We start from the raw sequence: 27,751 nt of genomic DNA on the forward strand, positions 1-27,751 counted from the left end.
CTTGCACTTAGATGTGCTCTGCTTGTGCTCAAACTGTACGCTTGCACTCAGATATATTGCTGTTTACAGATTTGTTCTGCACTCAGATTTATTCTGTGCGCGCTCGAAACTTTTGTGCAACAATCCTGTCAAAATCCCTCAACCAATAGGAGGCCAGGTGTCCTTGCGGGTGCGTTCGCTTTATTTATTACAGCGTCCCGTAAGGGCGGTTACTCTTTGGTTTATAAACTCCCCGCCCTCCACGGCTTTATAACATAACATGTACTTCACTTCGCTGTACAACTTTTTTTTGTGGGGGGGGGGGTAAGCACACTTAGTATATGTTTATAAAACGGACAAGTCAAATCAAGCAATCTGATGTTTCTTAGCTGATATAATGAGCGTATATCCCGGGTATAATTGTAGTTACTTTTCACAAATCAGTATCCCTCCGCGTCTGAGAACCGTTACAACTGTTACAACTGTTGTCCGTTATGAAACTAACTAACTAGGCTAACTAACAAAGCTTAAGATGGAAACATTTAAGGTTAACTTCGACCTCCGGGTGGCCTTACTATGGAGGAGTGGATTGAGAAGTGCCTATCTCCAAAAAAAAAAGCACCTAAACGACGTCTAATATGTTCTCTAGCTGTTATTGTTGTTGCATAGCAACCACCTCGCACTATGTTCTGTGCAGAAGGCAACGGAGGGACTATTTTATTTTGAACATCATTATTTAATAATAAAAACTATTTAAATTGGAGTGTGTATTTTTCTTTCACATTGTCAGCCACACGTGGTAACCGTTTTATAAATGCAATAGCTCACTTCAGGCCGTGATATACGAATATCTATACAATATGGAGTTGTCGACACTCCGCTTCGCGTCGGGCCGAACCAAGCCGTAGCACAACAGTGCTGGAGCAGAACAACAGTCTGGAGGAAGAAGTGGGCCGGTCGGAAAATTCACTAGCAATCCCCCCTCCCCCCGTTGACAATTTACTAGCAATAACGAGGGCCGGTCGAGATTCCCGGGCTGATTTTTAGTCCCAGTACGCCACTGAACGTAGCTATTATGTAAGGTGCTGGTATATATATACTAACTGTGCTTCCCCCCCCCCCCCCAAAAAAAAGTTGTAAATCAAACAAGTGAAGTACATGCTATGTTATAAAGCCGTGGAGGGCGGGAGTTTATAAACCAAAGAGTAACCGCCCTTACGGGACGCTGTAATAAATAAAGCGAACGCACCCGCAAGGACACCTGGCCTCCTATTGGTTGAGGGATTTTGACAGGATTGTTGCACAAAGTTTCGAGCGCGCACAGAATAAATCTGAGAGCAGAACAAATATGTAAACAGCAATATATCTGAGTGCAAGCGTACAGTTTGAGCACAAGCAGAGCAAATCTAAGTGCAAGCAGGCACTATTTGAGTGCGAGGACAGGGTTTGAGGGAAATAAATACATAAAGTATGCTCTCAAATTTAAATACCACGCTCTTGAATAAAGATAGGGAATAACCCCCATACAAAACCAATGTAGTTCAAATGAAGTGAAGAACTTGAATTAGCTGGTATCTCCTATTGTCTGTCCGGCTAGAAATATAATCTGATACAGTCTTTTTTTATGTCACTGTAAGGGAATACAAGTCGCGTTTGTTGTATCCTAATTATGCCGTTATATGTAATCCATTACTCCCTATGTGTAGACGTCTCCTTCTTTACCCACATTTATAATAGTGAATACATGTAAAAGCAGTGGTGTGTGGAGTCTTTATATCTCAGTTACACAACAGAAAACAGCCTTTAGGAGACGTTGTGGTCACATTATTGCTCCCACTGAGATCAGATCAGATGAAATGGTATTGATCCCTGTTGGAACATTTGGGATGTTGTGGAAGTAAAGAGGATTTAATGTTACCCTTGCTAAATCCCTGCCGCACATTATGAAGGGAACACAGGGATTTAAGCCTTTGCTGATAACAGGAATCCTGAAGTCAAATGCAAAACCTTTGAAGACCTTTTTTAAGACCCTTTCCATACATGTTTAGACCTCATCGCCACTTGGAGTTCTAACCGGTTACTTTGGCGACACACTTTACCTCACATTGACTATATACAGTATTGATTGTCCTTCCTCCTTATCTTCCAACCATTTGGACGCAGACTTGCATTTCCCCATGACGATGCTGTTTAGCAACCGGCGTAAACGGGCCTTCGCGCTATCAAGCAGTGAGCGCGCGATGTCCTGTTCAGATGACGTCACACCCAACGGGATGCCATCAATAAACTACACAGAATCACACTACACACCTACGCCATGATTACATTCAGGCAGACTGTAGAATACAACCTCTTTGGACAATTCATATACTTACTGAAAACAAGCTACAAAATGTAATACCTTGGAAAATACCCTTTAATACTTTTTAATAGCCTTCATTTTCGCTAAATTGATTTATCAACTTTTAATACTTTTTAAGACCCCGGGGTCACCCTGAATAATTATACTAAACATAATCAAAATGATATCAACTGAGACATGAGGCATGTTAGATTACATTACATTGCATTTAGCTGACGCTTTTATCCAAAGCGACTTACAATAAGTACATTCGACCAAGAAGACACAACCTTGAAGAAAACAGAATCATAAGTACATCAGGTTTCATAGAGCCAAACATTTCAAGTGCTACTCAACTGGCTTTAGATAAGCCAGTCCTTTATTAGTATAAAAGTGCTTTGTTAATAGTTCTATCGCTAGATTTGAAAGGGATAGATGTAGAAGTGATCTTTAAACTGATGAAATAATCAACATTTGGGAGACTTATCGTAGCATTGTTTTCTGCTGAACAATGCTAAAAAACAACATGTGATTATTGATGGTTCAAATATCCACCTGAAAGGGAGTATAAAACCTTTGAGGTTCTCTTATGCACGATTGGGGCGTAATGGATTACATGTGATTAATTAATGAAGGGTGTACTCTAGTTTTGTTCCAGGTTAGTTTTGCAGAAGTGGTTACAAATGTAGGTTACTATTTAATTGCATAATTCTGATACTTGTAAACATAAGATCCTATTAGGGCATTACAAACCAGGGAAATTGGCTATTTTAAGGGATCGCCAAGGCTTTGTACCGATCCACTTCTGCAAGGACAAAATAAAGAGTAGGCTTAAAAAGGAAAGTACGCTTTAATAAACAATATTATTAAACAAAATAAGTAGAAAAATACATACACCATTGTAAATAAAAAAAAATTGAAGTTTCTTTCCGGGAAAATGTGAACATATAAAAGTACTGAAGTCACCGATATAAAAAAAATTAAGAAATACAATCAGGTGTAAATTGCACAAGAGCAGTATTGTTGCATGAGGCGTGTGGCATAGTGGTCTGGTGAGTTGGTGTTCGGATCAGGGGATCACAGGTTCAAACCCCACTACAGTCAGCATGTCGTTGTGTCCCTGCTGGCAAGACACTTCACCCTAAATTGCTCCTGTGGGGATTGCCCACAGTATTGAGTATGTAAGTCGCTTTGGATAAAAGCGTTATTGAAACTATAGGGTATATTTTGCAGCATCAAAATGAAGCCTTAAGTCCAGCCTGGAGCATTAGAAACACTGGAAGTATTCTTTAGTAATAACAGTGAAATAAATCTGAAAGTGAACTCTGTCTGGACTTCGTGTTTCTTCTGCTTTAAATGTGCGTGTGTTTTTACGTGAGCGCTTTCTACGTATGTTACGTAATGAGCGTAGCAGCGCGACAGCAGCAGGACGGATACTGTGAAGAAATACTGTCAATAAAACCCGATGTCCTTTCTGTCAGCAGGCTCCGGAGGAACAAACAGAGTCAAAGCATGTCGGGAAGGAAATATATTGACAGTCTGCAGTAACTTCTTATTTCCAGAGGCTGTTTCCTCCACAGTCTGACAGGTGAGTGATAGCGGCTGGTTTCTGTGTTCTGAAACACTTCCGGTCTGTTTCAGGCAGTAACCGTGCTAACGTTGTGTCTTCAAAATTAAAATAACCTGGAACACATCATTAGAGACCTGCTCATTCATGTTTTGAGGCGGTGTGTGTGTGTCGTTTCCTTCATGGTGCTTTTGCGTCTCTGTACACATGTCACTGCGCATGCGCGATGCTTTATGTATTCCAGGGGAGATTTGGGTTTTACTGATAGTTGCTTGTTTTATTTTGTTTCTATAAAATACAATGAAATAATAAAATAAAACTAAATGCAATAAAATAAAACATATTTTAAATAAACATAAGAACTTAAAGGTTAAAAAAAAATGGCACATTGTTCTTCAATTATAATAGCTTGAATTATTGCTTGAAATGTTCACTTTACAACAGTGATAATCCTAAGGGATATTGCGCAGTTGAATAGTTGCAAAGGTTTTAAAGTTTTGTAATTAGTTGTATTACTTATCTTTGTATTGTCTATAATGCATCGGGTCCTAGTTCATTGTCCATGGATGTATTTGGAGATCTTTAAGATATTCCCCCCTTTACATTAAGTTATTTGTACAAAGTAAATAAACACTTAATTACTTAATGCATTTAAACTAAATAAAACTACATTTTTAAAGAATAACAAATCAAATATAAAATATAATAAATAAGAAAATAAGTATAATTCATAATACATACAAATAGAATATGCTATGAATATTATCAAATGTATTTTATTATAAAACATTTAAATAGAGTTACTGTCTACTGTTGTGGAAGTTACATTTCATTTTTCCCTTTTTCCCCAAGGTGAAAGTAGCAATGCCTGAAAGACATGTCTCACAACGAAGATAATAAAGGGAAAGGAAGGTGAGCACAAACTAACAGCATGACACTTCCAAGAAAGCTCATTTAGTCACTGGGTTAAATGAGCCCTTTATTATGCTGATGTTCAGGTGTATATCAGTATGTAGTGTCTCTACTTTAAAGAGTCCTCTCCTGCTGAGGTTCAGGTGTATATCAGTATGTAGTGTCTCTACTTTAAAGAGTCCTCTCCTGCTGATGTTCAGGTGTGTATCAGTATGTAGTGTCTCTACTTTAAAGAGTCCTCTCCTGCTGATGTTCAGGTGTATATCAGTATGTAGTGTCTCTACTTTAAAGAGTCCTCTCCTGCTGATGTTCAGGTGTATATCAGTATGTAGTGTCTCTACTTTAAAGAGTCCTCTCCTACTGATGTTCAGGTGTATATCAGTATGTAGTGTCTCTACTTTAAAGAGTCCTCTCCTGCTGATGTTCAGGTGTATATCAGTATGTAGTGTCTCTACTTTAAAGAGTCCTCTCCTGCTGATGTTCAGGTGTGTATCAGTATGTAGTGTCTCTACTTTAAAGAGTCCTCTCCTGCTGATGTTCAGGTGTATATCAGTATGTAGTGTCTCTACTTTAAAGAGTCCTCTCCTGCTGATGTTCAGGTGTATATCAGTATGTAGTGTCTCTACTTTAAAGAGTCCTCTCCTGCTGATGTTCAGGTGTATATCAGTATGTAGTGTCTCTACTTTAAAGAGTCCTCTCCTGCTGATGTTCAGGTGTGTATCAGTATGTAGTGTCTCTACTTTAAAGAGTCCTCTCCTGCTGATGTTCTGGTGTATATCAGTATGTAGTGTCTCTACTTTAAAGAGTCCTCTCCTGCTGATGTTCAGGTGTATATCAGTATGTAGTGTCTCTACTTTAAAGAGTCCTCTCCTGCTGATGTTCAGGTGTATATCAGTATGTAGTGTCTCTACTTTAAAGAGTCCTCTCCTACTGATGTTCAGGTGTATATCAGTATGTAGTGTCTCTACTTTAAAGAGTCCTCTCCTGCTGATGTTCAGGTGTATATCAGTATGTAGTGTCTCTACTTTAAAGAGTCCTCTCCTGCTGATGTTCAGGTGTATCAGTATGTAGTGCCTCTACTTTAAAGAGTCCTCTCCTGATGATGTTCAGGTGTATATCAGTATGTAGTGTCTCTACTTTAAAGAGTCCTCTCCTGCTGATGTTTAGGTGTATATCAGTATGTAGTGTCTCTACTTTAAAGAGTCCTCTCCTGCTGATGTTCAGGTGTATATCAGTATGTAGTGTCTCTACTTTAAAGAGTCCTCTCCTGCTGATGTTCAGGTGTATATCAGTATGTAGTGTCTCTACTTTAAAGAGTCCTCTCCTGCTGATGTTCAGGTGTATATCAGTATGTAGTGTCTCTACTTTAAAGAGTCCTCTCCTGCTGATGTTCAGGTGTATATCAGTATGTAGTGTCTCTACTTTAAAGAGTCCTCTCCTGCTGATGTTCAGGTGGATATCAGTATGTAGTGTCTCTACTTTAAAGAGTCCTCTCCTGCTGATGTTCAGGTGTATATCAGTATGTAGTGTCTCTACTTTAAAGAGTCCTCTCCTGCTGATGTTCAGGTGTATCAGTATGTAGTGTATCTACTTTAAAGAGTCCTCTCCTGATGATGTTCAGGTGTATATCAGTATGTAGTGTCTCTACTTTAAAGAGTCTTCTCCTGCTGATGTTCAGATGTATATCAGTATGTAGTGTCTCTACTTTAAAGAGTCGTCTCCTGCTGATGTTCAGATGTATATCAGTATGTAGTGTCTCTACTTTAAAGAGTCCTCTCCTGCTGATGTTCAGGTGTATATCAGTATGTAGTGTCTCTACTTTAAAGAGTCCTCTCCTGCTGATGTTCAGGTGTATATCAGTATGTAGTGTATCTACTTTAAAGAGTCCTCTCCTGCTGATGTTCAGATGTATATCTGTATGTAGTGTCTCTACTTTAAAGAGTCCTCTCCTGCTGATGTTCAGGTGTATATCAGTATGTAGTGTCTCTACTTTAAAGAGTCCTCTCCTGCTGATGTTCAGGTGTATATCAGTATGTAGTGTCTCTACTTTAAAGAGTCCTCTCCTGCTGATGTTCAGGTGTATATCAGTATGTAGTGTCTCTACTTTAAAGAGTCCTCTCCTGCTGATGTTCAGGTGTATATCAGTATGTAGTGTCTCTACATGTCTCCATGCTTTAATGTTCAAAAAGCTCTTTATTGTTCTCATACTGCCTGTGCTGCAGCACCTCTTTTCACCCTCTGTCTGATACCAGAGCCCAGTCTGCTCTTATTGGTTAGCTGGCCGGCTCTGTTGTGATTAGTCAACCGCTTAGAGATGTCCCGCCCCTTAGCCAATCACGTACAATGTGTTGGAGTGCTAGCCAATAGAAGCACAAGTCTTACATTGTGATGTCACGATGTCCAAGAAGTAAACAAAAGAGTCCAATGGAGGGGATTTTAGTCTCTGTAGACCATTTACATGCACAAAAAACACATTATAGGAAAGGGAAAATCCCCCAAAAGCATAATAGGGCCTCTTAAATAAATCCATGTATAAGTGGCCCTTGTGCAACTTGTTTTACTTTCCCTTTTCCAGCTCTCACCACACAGATCTGTACGCCCGCATCCCGCTGACATGTCTGCCCATCGTGTACCACCCGGACTACAACATCACCTTCATGGGCCTCGAGAAGCTGCATCCGTTTGATGCAGGGAAGTGGGGGAAAGTCATTCACTTCTTGAAAGGTGAGAGGAAAAGGAGACACAGAGTGAAAGATGGGGAGAGCGAATCCCTGAGGAGACATTCAGAATCAGAATATTAGTCCCTCAGAGGGGACATTTACATGGTTACAGCAGCAAAGAGCCACAGACAGCTTCATGTTAAGAGGTGGGAAGTAGTGGAGTACAAATACTTTGTTAGGGGAGCTATCATGCAAAATGCACTTTTGTATGTCTTTTATACATGAATATGTGTCCCCGGTGTGTCAGGGAACTCACCAAGTGTCAGAAAACACAACCCTCTCTCTTTTCCTCCATACCCAAATCTCTAAAAACGGGTCTGGAACGGATCTGACACAGACTGATACAGATTTGAAAATAGTGTGACGTCAGTGACGAGGAGCTCCGCCTATATGGCCAACTCTCCACCAATCAGGGGAATGAGAGGTTGCTGTGGCATGGTAACAGCATGGTAACAGCATGGTAACATGACGCTCGTAACTCGGCCCCCTCCTTTGCAGGGGGGCGTGGTCAGCTGCAGCATGCAAAGACAGGCTGGAGGAGAGCGAAATAGAGCGAAATGAGGCATGATCTGTTTGGTATTTTGAAAAATAAAACGTATAAATATACCTTATATAGGTATGGCCCTACAATATATTATTCAAATATAGCATGATAGGTCTCCTTTAAGTACATTTTTCTGGTATCAGTACTTTATTCCAATACTTATTTTTCTGACAACTTTCTACTTCTCACATGTTGAACCCAAATACCTGAACTTTCTACTTCTTACATGTTGAACTCAAATACCTGTACTTTCTACTTCTCACATGTTGAACTCAAATACCTGTACTTTCTACTTCTTACATGTTGAACTCAAATACCTGTACTTTCTACTTCTTACATGTTGAACTCAAATACCTGTACTTTCTACTTCTTACATGTTGAACTCAAATACCTGTACTTTCTACTTCTCACATGTTGAACACAAATACCTGTACTTTCTACTTCTTACATGTTGAACTCAAATACCTGTACTTTCTACTTCTTACATGTTGAACACAACTACCTGTACTTTCTACTTCTTACATGTTGAACTCAAATACCTGTACTTTCTACTTCTTACATGTTGAACTCAAATACCTGTACTTTCTACTTCTTACATGTTGAACTCAAATACCTGTACTTTCTACTTCTTACATGTAGAACACAAATACCTGTACTTTCTACTTCTTACATGTTGAACTCAAATACCTGTACTTTCTACTTCTTACATGTTGAACTCAAATACCTGTACTTTCTACTTCTTACATGTTGAACTCAAATACCTGTACTTTCTACTTCTTACATGTTGAACTCAAATACCTGTACTTTCTACTTCTCTCATTTCCAAACAGCTGGTTCCTTTAGTCTGAATGTGTGTTTGGTGCGTGATCATTATTCTTTAGAGTCATTGCGTGCCTATTTACAAAATACACATCCTTTAACAGTTGTGAAGATTTAGCAGCCAGGTATTGCACAGATATTAACGGCATATATATATATTGCACATATTGCACATAGTTGGTATTTAACAACAAGAGGTGTTCATTCAATTCATTCAAAGGGTTTATTGTCGTATGCACAAAGCTACAGTGTAGAAATGGCAATGAAATTATTCTGACCTGAGTTGCTTCAACGATGCAACATATATAATAGAATACAAAAATACAGAATAAAAAGTAGTGCAAAAAGTCTATAGTCTGTGTTGTTATTTGTGTGGGGGGGTCTACCAGGGACCATGATGATACATGGAATCATTCGGAGGGAGAACAAAGAGAGGAGAGGGAGATGGAGGAGGAAACACTCGCTGAGGGGGGCTGTGCAGGATTCAAAGATTGTCTTATGCACAGAGCTACAGTAGAGATGGCAATGAAAGCTTCTGAGAGAGAGTCAGGCAAAAACTGCTAGCTGGCACACCTTCATGCAAAAGTGAGAAAGTGTCGTCCACAGCTTAATTCAAACACATTGAGGAGCTAAAAGTGCACGTAAAACTCTGACTCTGCTGACGGAGGAAAGCCTTGCTTCTTTTATGTTTACCTTGGCAATATGTGGTCAAAGTGGCTATTTTTAAGGTTAGATGTACTTTATTCATATAAAGTGGGGAAATGTTTTCGACACAGCAGCAGAAAGTATTACACATGATTTATATATATAATACAAATACATAGAAATAGATTAAAATGTAAAATGTACATATCAACTGTAGGAAAGATACAGTATAGCATTTGAGTATCTGAAGAATATACAATATAACAAATACTGAATACATTAGAATACTCTATAATAGACAAAACTACAAATATAAATAAACTGACTTACAAGGCTTTAAATAAACTTGCCCCTACATATATTAGTCATTTTACAAACTTAAAGGGGACCTATCATGCGAAATGCACTTTGTGATGTCTTTTATACATAAACATGTGTCCCTGGTGTGTCGGGGAACTCACGCAGTGTCAGAAAATAAAACCCTCTCTCTTTTCCTCCGTACCCAAATCTCTAAAAACGGGGAACAACGGAGCTGATGCAGATTGTCGTCCGATATGACGTAATATCTGAAATGTGGACCCACGGCCCAATCAGAAACGTTGCTATCAGAAACAATGCCCGACTGTGTTGGACGTAATATGGTCGGTGTTTACATTAGCATCGCTAACACTCAGAGCTAACCTGTACTGGAGAGCATGTGTGTGAAGAAGCAGGAAGTAAAAAGGAACTCACCTTGTGGTATAACCGGCAAGAGAGAAAGTCTTTGAGCTCCAGACTGTTTCAGAGAGAATCCTTGATAATCCATGATATGGCGTTTCATCACGACAGCATTTAGTTTAGACAGTAGCTGCCGGGTCCCGCATGAGCTCCGCCCCCTCCTAAAGCTTTATACCCAAATCAGCACTTTTGAAACAGGAAGTGAAATAGAGGGATGTGAGGCATGGCTAGAATGGGTGACATATTTTTAAAATATTTTTGATATATCTGAGACCTATGCTATTGCCTGCAAATAGCATGATAGGTGACCTTTAAAGAACACTCAGTTCCTCCAATGCATTTCTTTTTTATCTTTTTTTGATGGATTTAAAAAACAAATGTGTATTCATATTGTTATTTATTATTATTCATATTTGTTTTATGCTGTGCAAACCTGCTCGTTTTTTTAAGACTGGAACAACATTTTTTGTAAAGCGTCTTTGAGCATTTGTTATATGGAGTGTTTTTTCATTTGTATTAATATTTAATATCATCATTTTTAAGTAACATTTTTACCTGCTAGTTTTGTCACCACAACGATCAACGTTTTGGGAATTCTTTGGGATTTGCAGAATTATGGTGAATATCGACTCCTGCTTTAGTACATAGGTTTATTGTTTAGTATTGATGTTGAAGTCCAGTTTAGCCAGTTTTCAATCTGGAGATAGTCTGAGTCTAACTGATCCTGTTTCTGTCTCAGAGGAGCAGTTTCTCACTGATGACAACATGGTGGAGGCGCGAGAAGCTTCTGAAGAAGATCTGCTGGTGGTTCACACCAAGCGCTACCTCAACAAACTGAAGGTCACTCAGATTACCCACAACACACCTCTCAGTATGACACTTAATAATGGCACAGGTTTAGGGTTTACATGTTGTACATATTGTCTTGTTTCTGTGCTGTTTTGTTTTTGTTTTGTGTACCTTGAAAGGCGCCTTCATAATTAAAATGTATTATTATGATTATTATTACATGTGACAGGATCCAATCAAATGTAACTGTATTGCCTTACAGTTACATACAGAAAGAAGTAATCATACTGTTAAATGTCTAAGACTTGGATTACTAGCAGGATGTTAAAATACAGCTAAAATAAAGATCAAAATATTATAGCTTGACGTACTGCCTGAATTTTCATTTTGGTTTCTTTCATTCCTCCTATTTTAAAAATGTGTTTTAGGTTGACGCCTAATTTATTAAATTGAAATACTGTGTTTGCTTTTAATTAATATATGCTCAAGACTAGGCTCATTATTACTGAAAAACTAAAACATATCAAACATAGTGTAACATATCGTAAACAAATAAATAAAAAAACTCAAAAGTAATAGTACTAGTAGAGTAAAAACAATATGATAAATATGAACTAAATTAATTAAACAAAGATTAGAAATATCAATTTCTTTTTAAATAATAATAATTTAAAAATAATAACACGACAGACAAAAAGGATTAACAAACAATGCAGTCCCAGGTTTTTATAGCAAAACTAGATTTAAATTAGTTTTATATTAGAATGAGTTACACAAGTGTAAACAGTTTTGGCGTCTTCATATACAGTGTGTTAGATTTACCTACCGGGACGGGTGGCGCAGTGGTCTGTGCGTTTGATCATCAGATCAAGGGGGCGTTGGGGAACTCCAGTTTGAAACCCGCTCCCGCCCCACTGCGTCAGGCCGTTGTGTCCTTGGGCAAGACACTCGAATTTGCTCCTGTGGGTATTGTCCACAGTAGATGACCATTACATATTGTAAAGCGCTTTGAGAGTCTTTGATAAAGCGCTATAATAAATATAATGATTATTATTATTATTACCTGAGGAACCACACTTTATCTTTTCCGTTTGTAGAAACCTCACACATTCTCCTGTTTGGGTTTATTTACGTTTCAGTCCATCTGTGGTTTTGTTTGCCTTCTAGGAGATAAAGTCACAGTTATAATCTTTTAACCGTCACTAACTGTGTTTTTCATTTATCTCAGTGGTCTATGGTGGTGGCAAACATCACAGAAATCCCACCTCTCATCTTCCTGCCTAATTTCCTGGTTCAGCGGAGAGTGTTGAGGCCTTTGAGGACGCAGACCGGAGGAACCATAATGGTAGCTATTTGAGATTGAGAATTTGTTTAATTTCTTCAGTAAAATGCAATGCAAACGCCACTTAGAGGTCACCTATTATTCAAAATCCACTTCTTCATGTCTCTTCTACATCAACATGTGTCCCCTCTTCTTCATGTCTCTTCTACATCAACATGTGTCCCCTCTTCTTCATGTCTCTTCTACATCAACATGTGTCCCCTCTTCTTCATGTCTCTTCTACATCAACATGTGTCCCCTCTTCTTCATGTCTCTTCTACATCAACATGTGTCCCCTCTTCTTCATGTCTCTTCTACATCAACATGTGTCCCCTCTTCTTCATGTCTCTTCTACATCAACATGTGTCCCCTCTTCTTCATGTCTCCTCTACATCAACATGTGTCCCCTCTTCTTCATGTCTCTTCTACATCAACATCTGTCCCCAGGGCCGCCCCTGGCTAACTTGGGGCCCCAAGCAACATTGTGAGATGAGGCCCCCCCCCCAAAGTCTCAGGAGTGAAACATTTTTTTTTTGGAAACAAAGTAGGCTACTTTGGAAATATAATTCCTGTTTATTATTATTATCAACACTTTTTTATGCAGTGAGGTAAATGGTAAATGTGCATGTATGTCGTTCAGTATGCGTTTACAGGTGAATACGTCTGCATTTCCTGCCAAATACTAGCCTCAAAAAGATTAAAATATAATTAATGCAAATAAACAACTTCTACTAATAATCATAATCAATTCAATAATATAAATACTATATTATTTTATTATAATATAGTTGTATAGTCAAGACAAAACATGCTTATGACATGCTCAAAAACTGATATTTCTTGTATTCAAATGTAGTTCCCTCTGTCAGCAATGTGTCAACAACTACACACACATTTCTCTCAGTATTTCTCTGTGTTGTGGTTGACATGATGATGACTTAGGAGTTAAGGGGAGATGCTGAGTGTCACCATGATGATGACTGTTAGGAGTTAAGGGGAGAGGCTGAGCGTCACCATGAAATGTGCAAATTGACATAAAAATGAATATAAGGGGGAAAAATGCTCCATGTTTTTTAGGCTGTAAACTTTAACTGTTATGTAAGCAAACTAGACAGACAGTGTATCACTCTTCCTCCTGTACATTAGCAGATAAAAGGCATCACATACTTGAATGAATGGTAAATAAAGAATGCTGGAAATAACTGCATCTCCATTAGCCTGTATGCTCTGCAGAGACTGCCTTCTTCATGTCCTGAATTGCAGCTGATGTTTTAATATGGCAATTTGACTTATACAACATTCGCAAGTTGTACATTTGACAATAACCCACCTTCGAGTGATGCTCTAGTTTCTTCAAGTTTTGTTTTTTTCCCCTCTTGCTTGCGCCGGACTGAAACTGTCTTTTCACCGACATCTCTTCACCTGCACTCGTGGCCGTATCAAAGCCGTGATTGGTCAGATGTCGATTAATTGCAACGGTGTCGGGTTACAGACGTGCTCCCCTTGTCACCTCTCACTCTCGCGGGGGGTGCGCGGAGAACTGAGCGGAGATCTGCGCACAGCAGCTGAGGCCCTCTGGGCAGGGCCCCCTGCGCAAGGCGGGGCCCCATGCAGCCTGCGTGATTGGCCTGTAGGGAGGGGCGGCCCTGTGTGTCCCCTCTTCTTCATGTCTCTTCTACATCAACATGTGTCCCCTCTTCTTCATGTCTCTTCTACATCAACATGTGTCCCCTCTTCTTCATGTCTCTTCTACATCAACATGTGTCCCCTCTTCTTCATGTCTCTTCTACATCAACATGTGTCCCCTCTTCTTCATGTCTCCTCTACATCAACATGTGTCCCCTCTGTGGAAAGAGACTCTGAAAGTTTCAGGACCAAAGATTCTCTCTCTTTTTGATCCATTTCTATAAAAACCTGTCTGAAAATGAGCTGATCAGATTTTGGCCACTTTATGATGTCATAACGATGTTTTGTCTTGTGTAACCATTAGCCAATCAGCAACCAAGGTAACCCCCCCCCCCCCCTTATCACCTGAATCTCCTCCTAGAGCACCATTGAGTTCTTTGTAACCAAATGTCTCTCAGAGGGGCGTGGGGAGGGGCTCCTTATTTTCATCTAAAGTAACAGACAGAGAATCAGCACTTTTGAAACAGGGCTGAAACAGAGGGGATTATGGGTAATGCTGCAATGATCTGTTTGGTGTTTCAGCCAATCAGAGACAGGTTCTGGATATATCTGAGACCTGTGATATATTGATGAAAAACAGTATGATAGGGGACCTTTAATGATTGTTCGCTTCATGTAAGTTGGAAAAGTTGATTTTTTATTTTGTCAATTGGTATTCTGGTTACACTTTATGTATTTGTCTATGTTGATTTAAAAAATGTATTCGAAGTTTGTTTTCTTTCTACCACAGGCCGGAAAACTGGCTATAGACCGAGGGTGGGCTGTGAATGTGGGTGAGTGAGTTTCTTGTTCAGTAACCAAAAGAGATAATTAGATAGATGTATAGATATACAGTATACCATCGATACAGCCCATACTGTGTTCCCTTTAGTGTTTACTTCCTGTCTGTCTTCTTCTGTTGATTTATCTGATGTCCAGCGCTCTGCCTTTTAACCTCGTTCCTTCTCTTGTCCTCTTTTTATATATATTGGACATCGTTAAGCCATCATGAATCCAAAGTGTCTCTCCCTCCATAAATATAAAAATAAAAATTCACAAAGTATCCCACTGTGTTTTCTAACAGATGGAAACTAATGCTTGTTGTCCACAGCTGATTATAAATTGATCGGACTTCTTTCAGCGGATTGATATAACTGCACACAGTCTCTTGATCCTCTTAGCAACGGTCTGTTCTCCTTAACAACGGTCTGCTTGGAAAAAAGAGCAGACCTCTGGAAGGTCCAAACTGACCAATCAGAATCAAGTATTCGACTAAATCGTGTAATAACCTGATTGAATGGTTATCATCCCATGTTTGCCTCCTTGTGCTGTACATTACTGCTCTTCAAGCATTTCAGCATCAACTCGTTGTAACACAGGGGACACAGCAGCTGTTATTATAAGCTGCTACAAACTCAATAAAACCAATTGCTGCTGTTGAGATAAATATGTTTCTCAGGTTTGCAGTGACATGCTCATAGATGTCCTGACACTGATGCAGTGTTTCTGTTTCCCAGGAGGAGGGTTTCACCACTGCTCCAGCGACAGAGGGGGGGGCTTCTGTGCCTACGCTGACATCACTCTGGCCATCAAGGTAACTGTTGGATATTTATTGAAAGGCATCAAAAGTTTGACAAAATGTTTTAAAAATAAAACACACACCCTTTGGGTTCAAAAACATTGTTAAAAGTGTTAAATGAAATGCCACTAAATATATTCAGATTATAAGGATTTGTTTAACCCAAATGTACAGTCTGAAACCTACGGAGCCCCCTAGGGGACATGGAGAAGAAAACAAATAATAATTTATTCTCCATGTCCCCTAGGGGGCTCCGTAGAAACCTTTACTGGTGCATGATGAAAAAGAGAGACGAGCAACTTGCTAAGAAACACTGGAGTTAAGTACATTGTTAGCTCATTGGAAACACTCACCTAATGTTTGGAGAAGCCATTTTTTGTACGTTGTTTGATTATGTGGAGCATGTTTTGGATTTCACTGTGCTGATGTTTATTATCGTTTTGATCGATGTTGCTATTACTCTCATTTTCCTTGATAAATAGTAACCTCTAGGTGGCTTTTTTGCCCCTTAATTTAGGAATAGGTGTTGACAATAGGCGCTTTCACACCAAGTACTTTGCCGTACTTAGTTCATCAGAACTAAAGAGCAGATCGCGTTCACACCGGAATAAGTCCCTGGGGGAGGATTAGGCAAATGAAGCCGCTGACGTCACTTCTTCTTCTTCTGCTCTGGGTTTACTGGCAGGCCGCAAACCACTTCACGGCGTATACTGCCACCCGGAGTCCCCGGCCGGAAGTCCCCGGAGTTGGGGACTGGCTTCAGTAGAAGCTGCTGGGACTCCCAGCAGCTTCTACTGAAGCCTTCCGAGTAAATTGCCAGAACGCCGACACCTCCTCATCTCCACCGCTCCCATGTTTTATTTTGTGTTGCCATAAATTAGTCTCTCTGCATTTCTGCGCTGGGCTAATGCTAATGCTAATAATGCTAATGCGAGGATAATAAAATGGCGGCTTCACAAAACTTTTTGGGAGTTTTACGGGGCGTGGTTTGCAATCCGCCCAGCCAATCAGACATAGGAACCTTTTTCTCCCACAAAAGTACCTGCTCTCTAGCAGGGACGGAAAAGGTGGTGAAACGGTTCTCATGAACTAAGTTCTAGTTCAGGCTCTTTTTGGTGTGAACGCAAATTATCGAAACTATACTGGGAAAAGTACTCCGGTGTGAAAGTGCCTTATGAGTGGAAGAGCAAACAATTCGATATGCAAGCTACCCATGTTACGCCGTATGGCTATGAATCTTCAGTTAAAGTTAAACATTTTGATATACTACTCACTCTGCTTTCCTTCAAATAAAAGGATGATTAGTGGGGAAGCGCGTTGGTTTTCTGACCGTTCATAGCAGCTGGCATTGCTTTACTTGGTCTAGTATGACTTTTAGCTTTTGATGGCTAGTTACAGCTAATGAAAACCATCTTTACAGTAATAAGTGTAACGTTCACAAATCACTCTTTGGTTGACATGTCATTGACATTTCAAAACACATAAGCAGTTTGGCCAGATATGGCATAAGATGGAAGAAAGTTACTCCAATGCATTAACAAATACTGAACTGTGAACGTGTCTTCTTCGGAGAGAAAGCAAACATTTCCTCATCTGTTTCTCAGTTTCTGTTTGAGAGAGTGGAAGGCATCTCCAGGGCGACCATCATTGATCTGGATGCTCATCAGGTGAGCCGATACCATTACCTCGTTCTGTGTCAATGCTCAGGAGCCCACATAGATTACCCCTCTTTCACCACTTCAGCCAATCAATACGGCTCCCTGCAGACCAAATTGGCCCTCACTGTCACCATCAGTGAAATGTAACGAAAATAATCTCCTCTGGAAAACAGTTGAGTGCATACCAGCATCAGATAATAACAGACCAGCACTGGGTTATCTGCAGTAATTCCAGCGCCTTGTGTGTTTCGGCTTGTTTTCACTGAGATGTGACTGAAGTGCAAAATAGTGCCTTAAAGTGGCTACAGTTCTAGTCTTGCTATATAATACATGTTTGATGTGATTCAGGGGCGAAATAACAAAAGCATTTTGATATATGTTACTTTATTTCCATTAACCAGTCTTTAAACACTGCTAGAGACCATACAGTGTTCCCTTTAGTGTTTACTTCCTGTCTGTCTTCTTCTTCTGCTGTTCCCATTCGTGTTTACTTCCTGTCTGTCTTCTTCTGCTGTTCTCTTTAGTGTTTACTTCCTGTCTGTCTTCTTCTGCTGTTCCCTTTAGTGTTTACTTCCTGTCTGTCTTCTTCTGCTGTTCCCTTTAGTGTTTACTTCCTGTCCGTCTTCTTCTGCTGTTCCCTTTAGTGTTTACTTCCTGTCTGTCTTCTTCTGCTGTTCCCTTTAGTGTTTACTTCCTGTCTGTCTTCTTCTGCTGTTCCCATTCGTGTTTACTTCCTGTCTGTCTTCTTCTGCTGTTCCCTTTAGTGTTTACTTCCTGTCTGTCTTCTTCTGCTGTTCCCTTTAGTGTTTACTTCCTGTCTTCTTCTTCTGCTGTTCATATTCGTGTTTACTTCCTGTCCGTCTTCTTCTGCTGTTCCCTTTAGTGTTTACTTCCTGTCTGTCTTTTTCTGCTGTTCCCTTTAGTGTTTACTTCCTGTCTTCTTCTTCTTCTTCTTCTTCTTCTTCTTCTTCTTCTTCTTCTTCTTCTTCTTCTTCTTCTTCTTCTTCTTCTTCTTCTGCTGCTGTTCCCTTTAGTGTTTACTTCCTGTCTGTCTTCTTCTGCTGTTACCTTTAGTGTTTACTTCCTGTCTGGTTTCTTCTGCTGAATTCTCTGATGTCTATTAACCTCTCGTCTTCTCTTGCTCTCTTTCTTTCCTGGGGACAGTTTAGCCATCATGAATCTAACGTTTTGTTTTCTGCACAAATATAAAAAGAAATGTAAAAAAGTTATTTCACAGTGTTTTCTGATGGATGAAACTAATGTGTTTTGTTCACTAACTACTTTCTGCGGATTGATATGACTGCACATAGTCCTTTGATCCTCCTTTACAACGGTCTGTTTTCCTTAGCGACGGTCTGCTCTCCCTAGCAACGGTCTGCTTGTAAAAAATCTGGAATGTCCAAATTGACCAATCAGAATTGAGAATTCAACTAATCTGTGTAATCATTTCGCTTAAAGTCTTCCTGAGGGATTCTCATGATCTACTACACAAGTTAACAGGTGAAATACTGCAAAAGGTCCCAGCTAATAAGCTATACTGCTTATATATTTCAGTTTGAATCTATGGCTGAACATCCTAGTCAAGTTAATTTCATTTAACTTTGTAATTTATACTATTGGGCTACTGTCTATAAACCCTGTGTTGCAGAAAGACAACAACTGATGCTTGAATCCTTGTATAACCTGGTGCATGTAAACAAAAGCATGTCCCAATGTTCCCAAGGTTAATAGCTATTTTCCAGGAATACAATACAGCACTTTTTTCTTGAGCTATAGCTTATGGGAAATGATGAGCCTTTACCTATTGACACATGCAGAGGATCAATAAAGATGCGGAGTAAATAATTAATGGAGAACAAAGAGCAAAATCTGCATCCAGGTGGGTCTGAAGTACTCCTCTCAGCAGATAATGAGGCACAGGGAAATATTGAGGATATGCAGTAAAATCCTAATTACAACCCTGAACATGACAAAGTGCTCTCGTTTGCACATCAATTGAAATGATAGCCTAGGCAGCTGTGTTGCTTATTCACACAACTAAACAATAACGATCCATTCATGTAGAAATAAATAACAAGCGTTCCTTTTATTAAATGTTGTTATATCTTGTGTTTCCGCTCTGTTGTAGGGGAATGGACACGAGCGTGATTTCTTGGACGATAAACGCGTTTTCATCATGGACGTGTACAATCGCTACATATATCCTGAGGACAATGTTGCCAAAAGTGAGAGAAAGCACCACTCATTTCCTCATTCTTGCTTTTTAACCTTTGATTGTATAGACATTTGATAACCTTAATATATATAACGTGTTACATTGTACATAAGTGCAGGAGGGGCTTTACCATGTGTGTTATCTGGAGTATCAAAGAACGGCTTTCTATATAATATATTCATATTATTTCCTTTAATTTAACATCATTTTAAAATGTACTCGCCAAGTAAAGATGTGATATGACTGCATATAGTCTCTCGATCCTCCTCTACAATGGTTTGTTCTCCCTAGCAACATTCTGCTCTCCCTAGCGACAGTCTGTTCTCCCTAGCGATGGCCTGTTCTCCCTAGCAACGGTCTATTCTCCCTAACAACGGTCTGTTCGTGAAAAAAAACAGACCTCTGTAATGTCAGATTTGATTAATCAGAATTGAATATTTAACTAAGCAATGTAATAATATTGCGTATATGCTTCTAGTGGGAGGCGACAGTGCAACTTTTAGATCTTACTCGCAGGGCCGCCCCTGGCCAACTTGGGGCCCCAAGCGACATTGTGAGATGAGGCCCCCCCCCGCCCCCCCCCTCCAACCGACAGGAGTGAAAACAAAGTAGGCTACTTTGCAAATATAATTCCTGTTTATTATTATTATCAACAGTTACTTTTGTATACAGTGAGGTAAATGGTAAATGTGCATGTATGTCGTTCAGTATGCGTTTACAGGTGAATTCTGCATTTCCTGCCAAATACTAGCCTCAAAAAGATTAAAATATAATTAATGCAAATAAACTAATAATAATAATCATAATCAATTCAATAATATAAATACTATATTATTTTATTATAATATAGTTGTAATATAGTCAAGACAAAACATGCTTATGACATGCTCAAAAACTGATATTTCTTAAATCTGTATTCTAGTTCCCTCTGTCAGCAATGTGTCAACAACTACACACACATTTCTCTCAGTATTTCTCTGTGTTGTGGTTGACATGATGATGACTGTTAGGAGTTAAGGGGAGAGGCTGAGCGTCACCATGATGATGACTGTTAGGAGTTAAGGGGAGAGGCTGAGCGTCACCATCAAATGTGCAAATTGACATAAAAATGAATAAAAGGGGAAAAAATGCTCCATGTTTTTTAGGCTGTAAACTTGAACTGTTATGTAAGCCAACTAGACAGACAGTGTATCACTCTTCCTCCTGTACATTAGCAGATAAAAGGCATCACATACTTGAATGAATGGTAAATAAAGAATGCTGGAAATAACTGCATCTCCATTAGCCTGTATGCTCTGCAGAGACTGCCTTCTTCATGTCGTGAATTGCAGCTGATGTTTTAATATGGCAATTGGCAATTTGACTTATACAACATTCACAAGTTGTACATTTGACTCATACAATAACCCACCTTCGAGTGATGCGCTAGTTTCTTCATGTTTTGTTTTTTGCGCCGGACTGAAACTGTCTTTTCATCGACATCTCTTCACCTGCACTAATGGCCGTATCAAAGCCGTGATTGGTCAGATGTCGATTCATTGCAACGGTGTCGGTTTACAGACGTGCTCCCCTTGTCACCTCTCACTCTCGCGTGTCAGCGGGGAGGGAGAGGGGGGGGGGTGCGCGGAGAACTGCGCACAGCAGCTGAGGACCTCTGGGCGGGGCCCCCTGCACAAGGGGGGGCCCCATGCAGCCTGCGTGATTGTCCTGTAGGGAGGGGCGGCCCTGCTTACTCGCCAAGTAAATATAAGATAAAGGCATTGTGACACTGCTTCTTCGGGCTCTTGCGTTCCCACAGTAGTGCTGGATGAAACTCAGGATTTTGTTTTACGGAGGAAAAGTATATATTTGCAGTTCAAAAAGGGGCTTAACTCAAACCAAGTCTACTGTTGTCAATGTGCATGCACCTATTGGCACTATACAGAGGGAACATTTACTTTGCTCAAGTCTGTTAGAGGTGTAGGATTACTCCTTCTTCAATAATACAGCATATAAAGTAATAACCAAGCATGTGATGTGTGTAGAGTTCAGTGTCTGTATCAGCTGTAATTGTTTGCAGTTTTAATACTAAGTTAAAACAGTGGTAGGCTGTATGTAAACGTTTAAATGAGGCTGCAGTTAATCATTCTTTCTGCCTTCAAATGCTGCAAATGGCACTTCCCCTCTGTGTGGCTGGGTCAAAGTTCAGGGTCTACATCTCTCCTGATGTCTGGTTAGAAGTTGATGTTTGAGTGGAGAACGCTGCCTCCTCCAGCTCAAATCTTACATTACACTCTGGGCTATTTAAAGTCTGCTATGACTTCCCTCTGAAGGACCACTCACTCCATTATAACTCAGCAGGAAAGCTGTCACGCAGCAGTCTGTGCGACATTACAATCATTGCTTTTTACACTAATCTGTCATTGCATTGAAGCTGATCTGACAACCACATGCTGCCATTTGGTCCCAATTCCAACAAAACTCTGCGGACCAAACGTCACAATACTGCCTTTAAAGTAGTTCCCCTCCTTCGGCTATCTCCTTCTCGACACGTAATTTAATTTTATAATTAATTTAAGAAAGTGAAATGAATGTACTTTCTGGTTGTTTAAGATAAAACCAGCATTTCCTTCTGCTTCATATGACACATTTCTTCCTCTCTACCTTCAAAGACCAAAGCTTACCATTTTTTGACATGATTGACATTTTGACATTTTTCATTGACTACCAAGAAATCAGTTTCACAGTATTCTCCTTATTAACTGTTTTCATTGTTTGCGTTAATTATTTAAAATGTACATACTAATTCCTTATAAAAGTGCTGCAGATTTGAGTATTCTTAATGGAAAAAACACAATGTCTTACCTGTGGGATCAAAGGAATACAGTTAGCAAGCCTTTACTCTGTGTTGAAAGACATCATCTGCAGCAATTATAAGCCTTCATGTAGTGTTCCCATGTTGTGTGTTAAACTCTGATTGGTACACTAAGTTAAACCACAGCCAATGAAGACAGAGTGGTAGTAGATCGACCATTACTCTCACACTTCGTCATTAACATGTTGGTGAATTAAGACAATATAAAAATACTCAGTGCGTTCCTGTATTGTAAACAATAAAACATGAAGGGCTTTCTTGCACTGCAGGTAGTAGTTAACATGGCTACGAGCATTGTGCAATGTATATGCAATTGTCAGAAGTGGGAAGTAGTGGAGTACAAATACTTTGTTACAAGTACATTTTTCTGGTATCAGTACTTTACTCCACTACTTATTTTCCTGATGACTTTTTACGTTGACTTCTTCCATTTTGAACTCAAATACCTGTACTTTCTACTTCTTACATGTTGAACACAAATACCTGTACTTTCTACTTCTTACATGTTGAACACAAATACCTGTACTTTCTACTTCTTACATGTTGAACTCAAATACCTGTACTTTCTACTTCTTACATGTTGAACTCAAATACCTGTACTTTCTACTTCTTACATGTTGAACACAAATACCTGTACTTTCTACTTCTTACATGTTGAACACTAATACCTGTACTTTCTACTTCTTACATGTTGAACTCAAATACCTGTACTTTCTACTTCTTACATGTTGAACTCAAATACCTGTACTTTCTACTTCTTACATGTTGAACACAAATACCTGTACTTTCTACTTCCTACATGTTGAACACTAATACCTGTACTTTCTACTTCTTACATGTTGAACTCAAATACCTGTACTTTCTACTTCTTACATGTTGAACTCAAATACCTGTACTTTCTACTTCTTACATGTTGAACTCAAATACCTGTACTTTCTACTTCTTACATGTTGAACTCAAATACCTGTACTTTCTACTTCTCACATGTTGAACTCAAATACCTGTACTTTCTACTTCTTACATGTTGAACTCAAATACCTGTACTTTCTACTTCTCACATGTTGAACTCAAATACCTGTACTTTCTACTTCTTACATGTTGAACTCAAATACCTGTACTTTCTACTTCTTACATGTTGAACACAAATACCTGTACTTTCTACTTCTTACATGTTGAACACAAATACCTGTACTTTCTACTTCTTACATGTTGAACTCAAATACCTGTACTTTCTACTTCTTACATGTTGAACACAAATACCTGTACTTTCTACTTCTTACATGTTGAACTCAAATACCTGTACTTTCTACTTCTTACATGTTGAACACAAATACCTGTACTTTCTACTTCTTACATGTTGAACACAAATACCTGTACTTTCTACTTCTTACATGTTGAACTCAAATACCTGTACTTTCTACTTCTTACATGTTGAACACAAATACCTGTACTTTCTACTTCTTACATGTTGAACACTAATACCTGTACTTTCTACTTCTTACATGTTGAACTCAAATACCTGTACTTTCTACTTCTTACATGTTGAACTCAAATACCTGTACTTTCTACTTCTTACATGTTGAACTCAAATACCTGTACTTTCTACTTCCTACATGTTGAACACTAATACCTGTACTTTCTACTTCTTACATGTTGAACTCAAATACCTGTACTTTCTACTTCTTACATGTTGAACTCAAATACCTGTACTTTCTACTTCTTACATGTTGAACTCAAATACCTGTACTTTCTACTTCTTACATGTTGAACTCAAATACCTGTACTTTCTACTTCTTACATGTTGAACACAAATACCTGTACTTTCTACTTCTTACATGTTGAACACAAATACCTGTACTTTCTACTTCTTACATGTTGAACTCAAATACCTGTACTTTCTACTTCTTACATGTTGAACACAAATACCTGTACTTTCTACTTCTTACATGTTGAACTCAAATACCTGTACTTTCTACTTCTTACATGTTGAACACAAATACCTGTACTTTCTACTTCTTACATGTTGAACTCAAATACCTGTACTTTCTACTTCTTACATGTTGAACTCAAATACCTGTACTTTCTACTTCTTACATGTTGAACTCAAATACCTGTACTTTCTACTTCTTACATGTTGAACTCAAATACCTGTACTTTCTACTTCTTACATGTTGAACTCAAATACTTGTACTTTCTACTTCTCTCATTTTCCAAACAGCTGGTTCCTTTAGTCTGAATGTGTGTTTGATGCGTGATCATTATTCTTTAGAGTCATTGCGTGCCTATTGATTTGAACACGATCCGTGTATCCATCATTTCCTGGTCTTCTCTAAAGAAGAGGGACCAATGGAAACGTTGTCATGTTGCCGTTGTTCAGCATGGAAACATTCATTAGCTAACAATGACATTATTGTTCTATTAATATAAAGGGAGGTCAGGTACTCTTTAAAACAGCTGCTAGTTATGGGTACTTTTTACTGAAGTACATTTCAAAGCCTCTTTACTTTTACTTGAGTAAAGAAGTTTAGTCAGTACTTCTACTTTTACCAGAGTATTTTTAAACACGAGTATCTGTACTTCTACTTGAGTAAAGGATGTGTGTACTTTTGCCATCTCTGACAATTGTAAGTAATTAGATTTTAAACAAACCTCAAACTTTCTTTGGCTACAAATCTGTTACAAGGCAAGGCATTCAAGGGCTTCAAGGGCAGCACACTTCTTATACATGGACATCCCAGGAGTATTTTGTTTAGGTTGGCTAACTGATGGCAGTAATTGTGGATATTGATGATGTCCCTGTTACTCCAGAAGCCATAAAGAGGAAGGTTGAGCTGGACTGGGGAACTGAAGACTCGGAGTATCTTCAGAAGGTGGAGCTCCACACAGAAGGATCTCTGAACGAGGTCAGACCCGATATCATCGTCTACAACGCGGGGACAGACGTCCTGGATGGAGACCCTCTGGGAGGACTCTCCATTTCTCCTCAGGTACTGAACCTGCTCCATCAGACAAGGATTTAGACAAAAAAAATGGGACTACAAAAATCTGTTTTCTGACTTTTTTTCAAGACATTTTCAAATACTTTAAAATAAATTCTCAGAAATATTCAGAAGTTTGACTTTTTCCATCAGAATTTTCATTAATTTCCTCTGAATTTGTATATTTGTACTGTGGATTTAAAAATAACTTTAAAAAGGGGATTAATAAAGTGGATTTTTCTTTTTCTTCTTTGATTTCTGACTTTTTTCTCAGAGAATTTCAGAATTTTGACTTCTTTCGTCAGAATTTTGACTTCTTTCGTCAGAATTTTGACTTCTTTCGTCAGAATTTTGACTTTTTTTCTCAGAATTGTGTCTTTTCTTTTTCTCAGACATTTTCCATTCCTGACTTTTTTCTTAGAAATGTTCATAATTTTCCTCACAAATTTGTATATTTGTAGAGTGTATATACAAAAATGGGGATTAAAAAAGTGGATTCTCCTTCTCCTTCAGGGCATCGTTAAGAGAGATGAGATTGTGTTCAGGGCTGCGCGGCGTCGAGGCATCCCGATCCTCATGGTGACATCGGGGGGGTACCAGAAGAGAACCGCCCGCATCATCGCCGACTCCATCCTCAACCTGTATCGGGAGGCCCTGATTGGTCCAGAGGCTCTGGAGGGGGAGGGGTCAACGTCTATGGTGACCAGCATGATGAGCAGCTCTGGATCTACTGGGTCAACATCCACTGCTGTCTGAGATGCAATAATTCTGCCACTAACATGTGTTTCCTGTGAAGGTGTAACATGTGAAGGCACGGAAGTCACTTTGTAATTCTTTCTTGGTTTTTTTCAGAAATGTTCTGAATGTTGACTTTTTTCTCAGAATTCTGTCTTTTTTTTCTCAGACATTTTCAGAATTCTTACTTTTTTCTTCAGAATTTTTACTTTTTCTTCAGAACTCTTTCTTTTCTCTTTCAGAAATGTTCAGAACTCTGACTTTTTTCTCAGTCTTTTTTTTCTGTCTCACTAATTCTGCCTCTAACACTAACATGTGTTTCCTCTGCAGGTGTAACATGTGAAAGCACTGCAGTAACTTTATATAGTGCAGTAATTATGGTGTCAGGTTGTTGCTGCACACACAAAGGTGTTTAATTTAACTCAATACCAGACGGGGTTACCCAGTGCTTGATTACACATTTAATCTAACAAGATTTGGATTTCTTTTTTACATTTTTACTCTATAGGTTGGCCATGAATCAAAGGAATAATTCTGGAAAGAGAATAATTTTACTGCAACAACAGCACTATTCTGACTGCAGTCAATTTCATTAATAGCAATTTTAAAGTCGGAGAATGAAGGGTTTTATGTTTAATGTTTGTTCGGGAAGCTTTTAGGAAGAGTCTTCTTTCATCTCAGGAAATGGAATAATGTCATATGTGAAATATATAAAATGCTATGGTATTGTAAACAGGTTTGAGGTTCTTTTAAATACGTGGACATTTTATGAATTATCCTCTTAATAGTTGTAGAGGTGAAACACAAGAAAAAAAGCACCTTAAAACCGTAGCTATCGAAACTAATCTAATGATTTTTTGTATTATTAATTGTATACGGAAGAGGATAAACGCCACATGTTGAAAATGTTTGAGAGCTGAACAAAAGTTACAAGAAGAGTAAGAAGACTGGGATAAAAGTCAGAATTCTCAACATTTCGGAGAAAAAGTCAGAAATCTGAAAATGTCTGAGAAAAAAAGCTAGAATATTGAGAAATTAGTAAAAATTCTGATCAAAAAAATTGGAAAAAATTCAACATTCTGAGAAAAAAGTCAGAATTTTGAGCAGTAAAAAAAATGCACGTGGCCCTTATTCTCATCCCTAACGGTGTAAACATGTTTTGACCTCTAGATATTTGTTGTGATCATTAAATAGTTTATTCTTCATTATCCAGTGTTTCATTCATCAAGGTTAGTCATTACTTTTTCTACCTATAATCTGTGCCGTTCATGTTTAACAGGGAGTTGCCAATGATTTTACTGAAGGTTGTACTGTTCTCCTAATTAAGAAAATATGTTAATGTGGCTGTGAATGTTTTAATAATGAAACTTTGTCTGTGTTCTGGACATGTTTGAAGCAGTTTGGACACATTCATAATGAAAGCGTGTAAGCAGTGTCAGTGCTAATTAGCTGAAGCCTTTGATCCGATGTGGTGCTTTTGAATGTGTCTACCTTTTAATTAGAACATCTCACTTTATTGTAAGCCGTCCTTAATACGAGATGAGATCACAGATTCCAGATCAGCAGCTCCTTCCTGTCAGACGATGTTGCCAAAAATAACACTGTGTTCAAAGCTGTACTGTATTTTCCTAAGGGCGTGTTTGTGGTTTGTGCTGAAATTAAAAACGACTTCTATGCATTCACACTGATATTAAAAACATCTGGGACAACTAA

General features: G+C 38.8%; 1 protein-coding gene across 1 annotated transcript; it reads left to right on the top strand.

The window, feature by feature from the left end:
• Positions 1–3,714: 3,714 nt before the first annotated feature.
• On the top strand, positions 3,715–27,751 carry hdac11 (histone deacetylase 11). Its single transcript, XM_034211527.1, has 11 exons — positions 3,715–3,908; positions 4,740–4,799; positions 7,375–7,523; positions 10,984–11,084; positions 12,262–12,378; positions 14,771–14,813; positions 15,537–15,613; positions 17,203–17,265; positions 19,385–19,481; positions 25,134–25,312; positions 25,817–27,751. Exons 2-11 carry the CDS (start codon positions 4,765–4,767, stop codon positions 26,057–26,059), a joined length of 1,104 nt encoding a protein of 367 aa, XP_034067418.1. The 5' UTR covers positions 3,715–3,908; positions 4,740–4,764; the 3' UTR covers positions 26,060–27,751.

This window comes from Gymnodraco acuticeps, unplaced genomic scaffold (genome assembly GCF_902827175.1).
Source record: "Gymnodraco acuticeps unplaced genomic scaffold, fGymAcu1.1, whole genome shotgun sequence".
NCBI lineage: Eukaryota > Metazoa > Chordata > Actinopteri > Perciformes > Bathydraconidae > Gymnodraco > Gymnodraco acuticeps.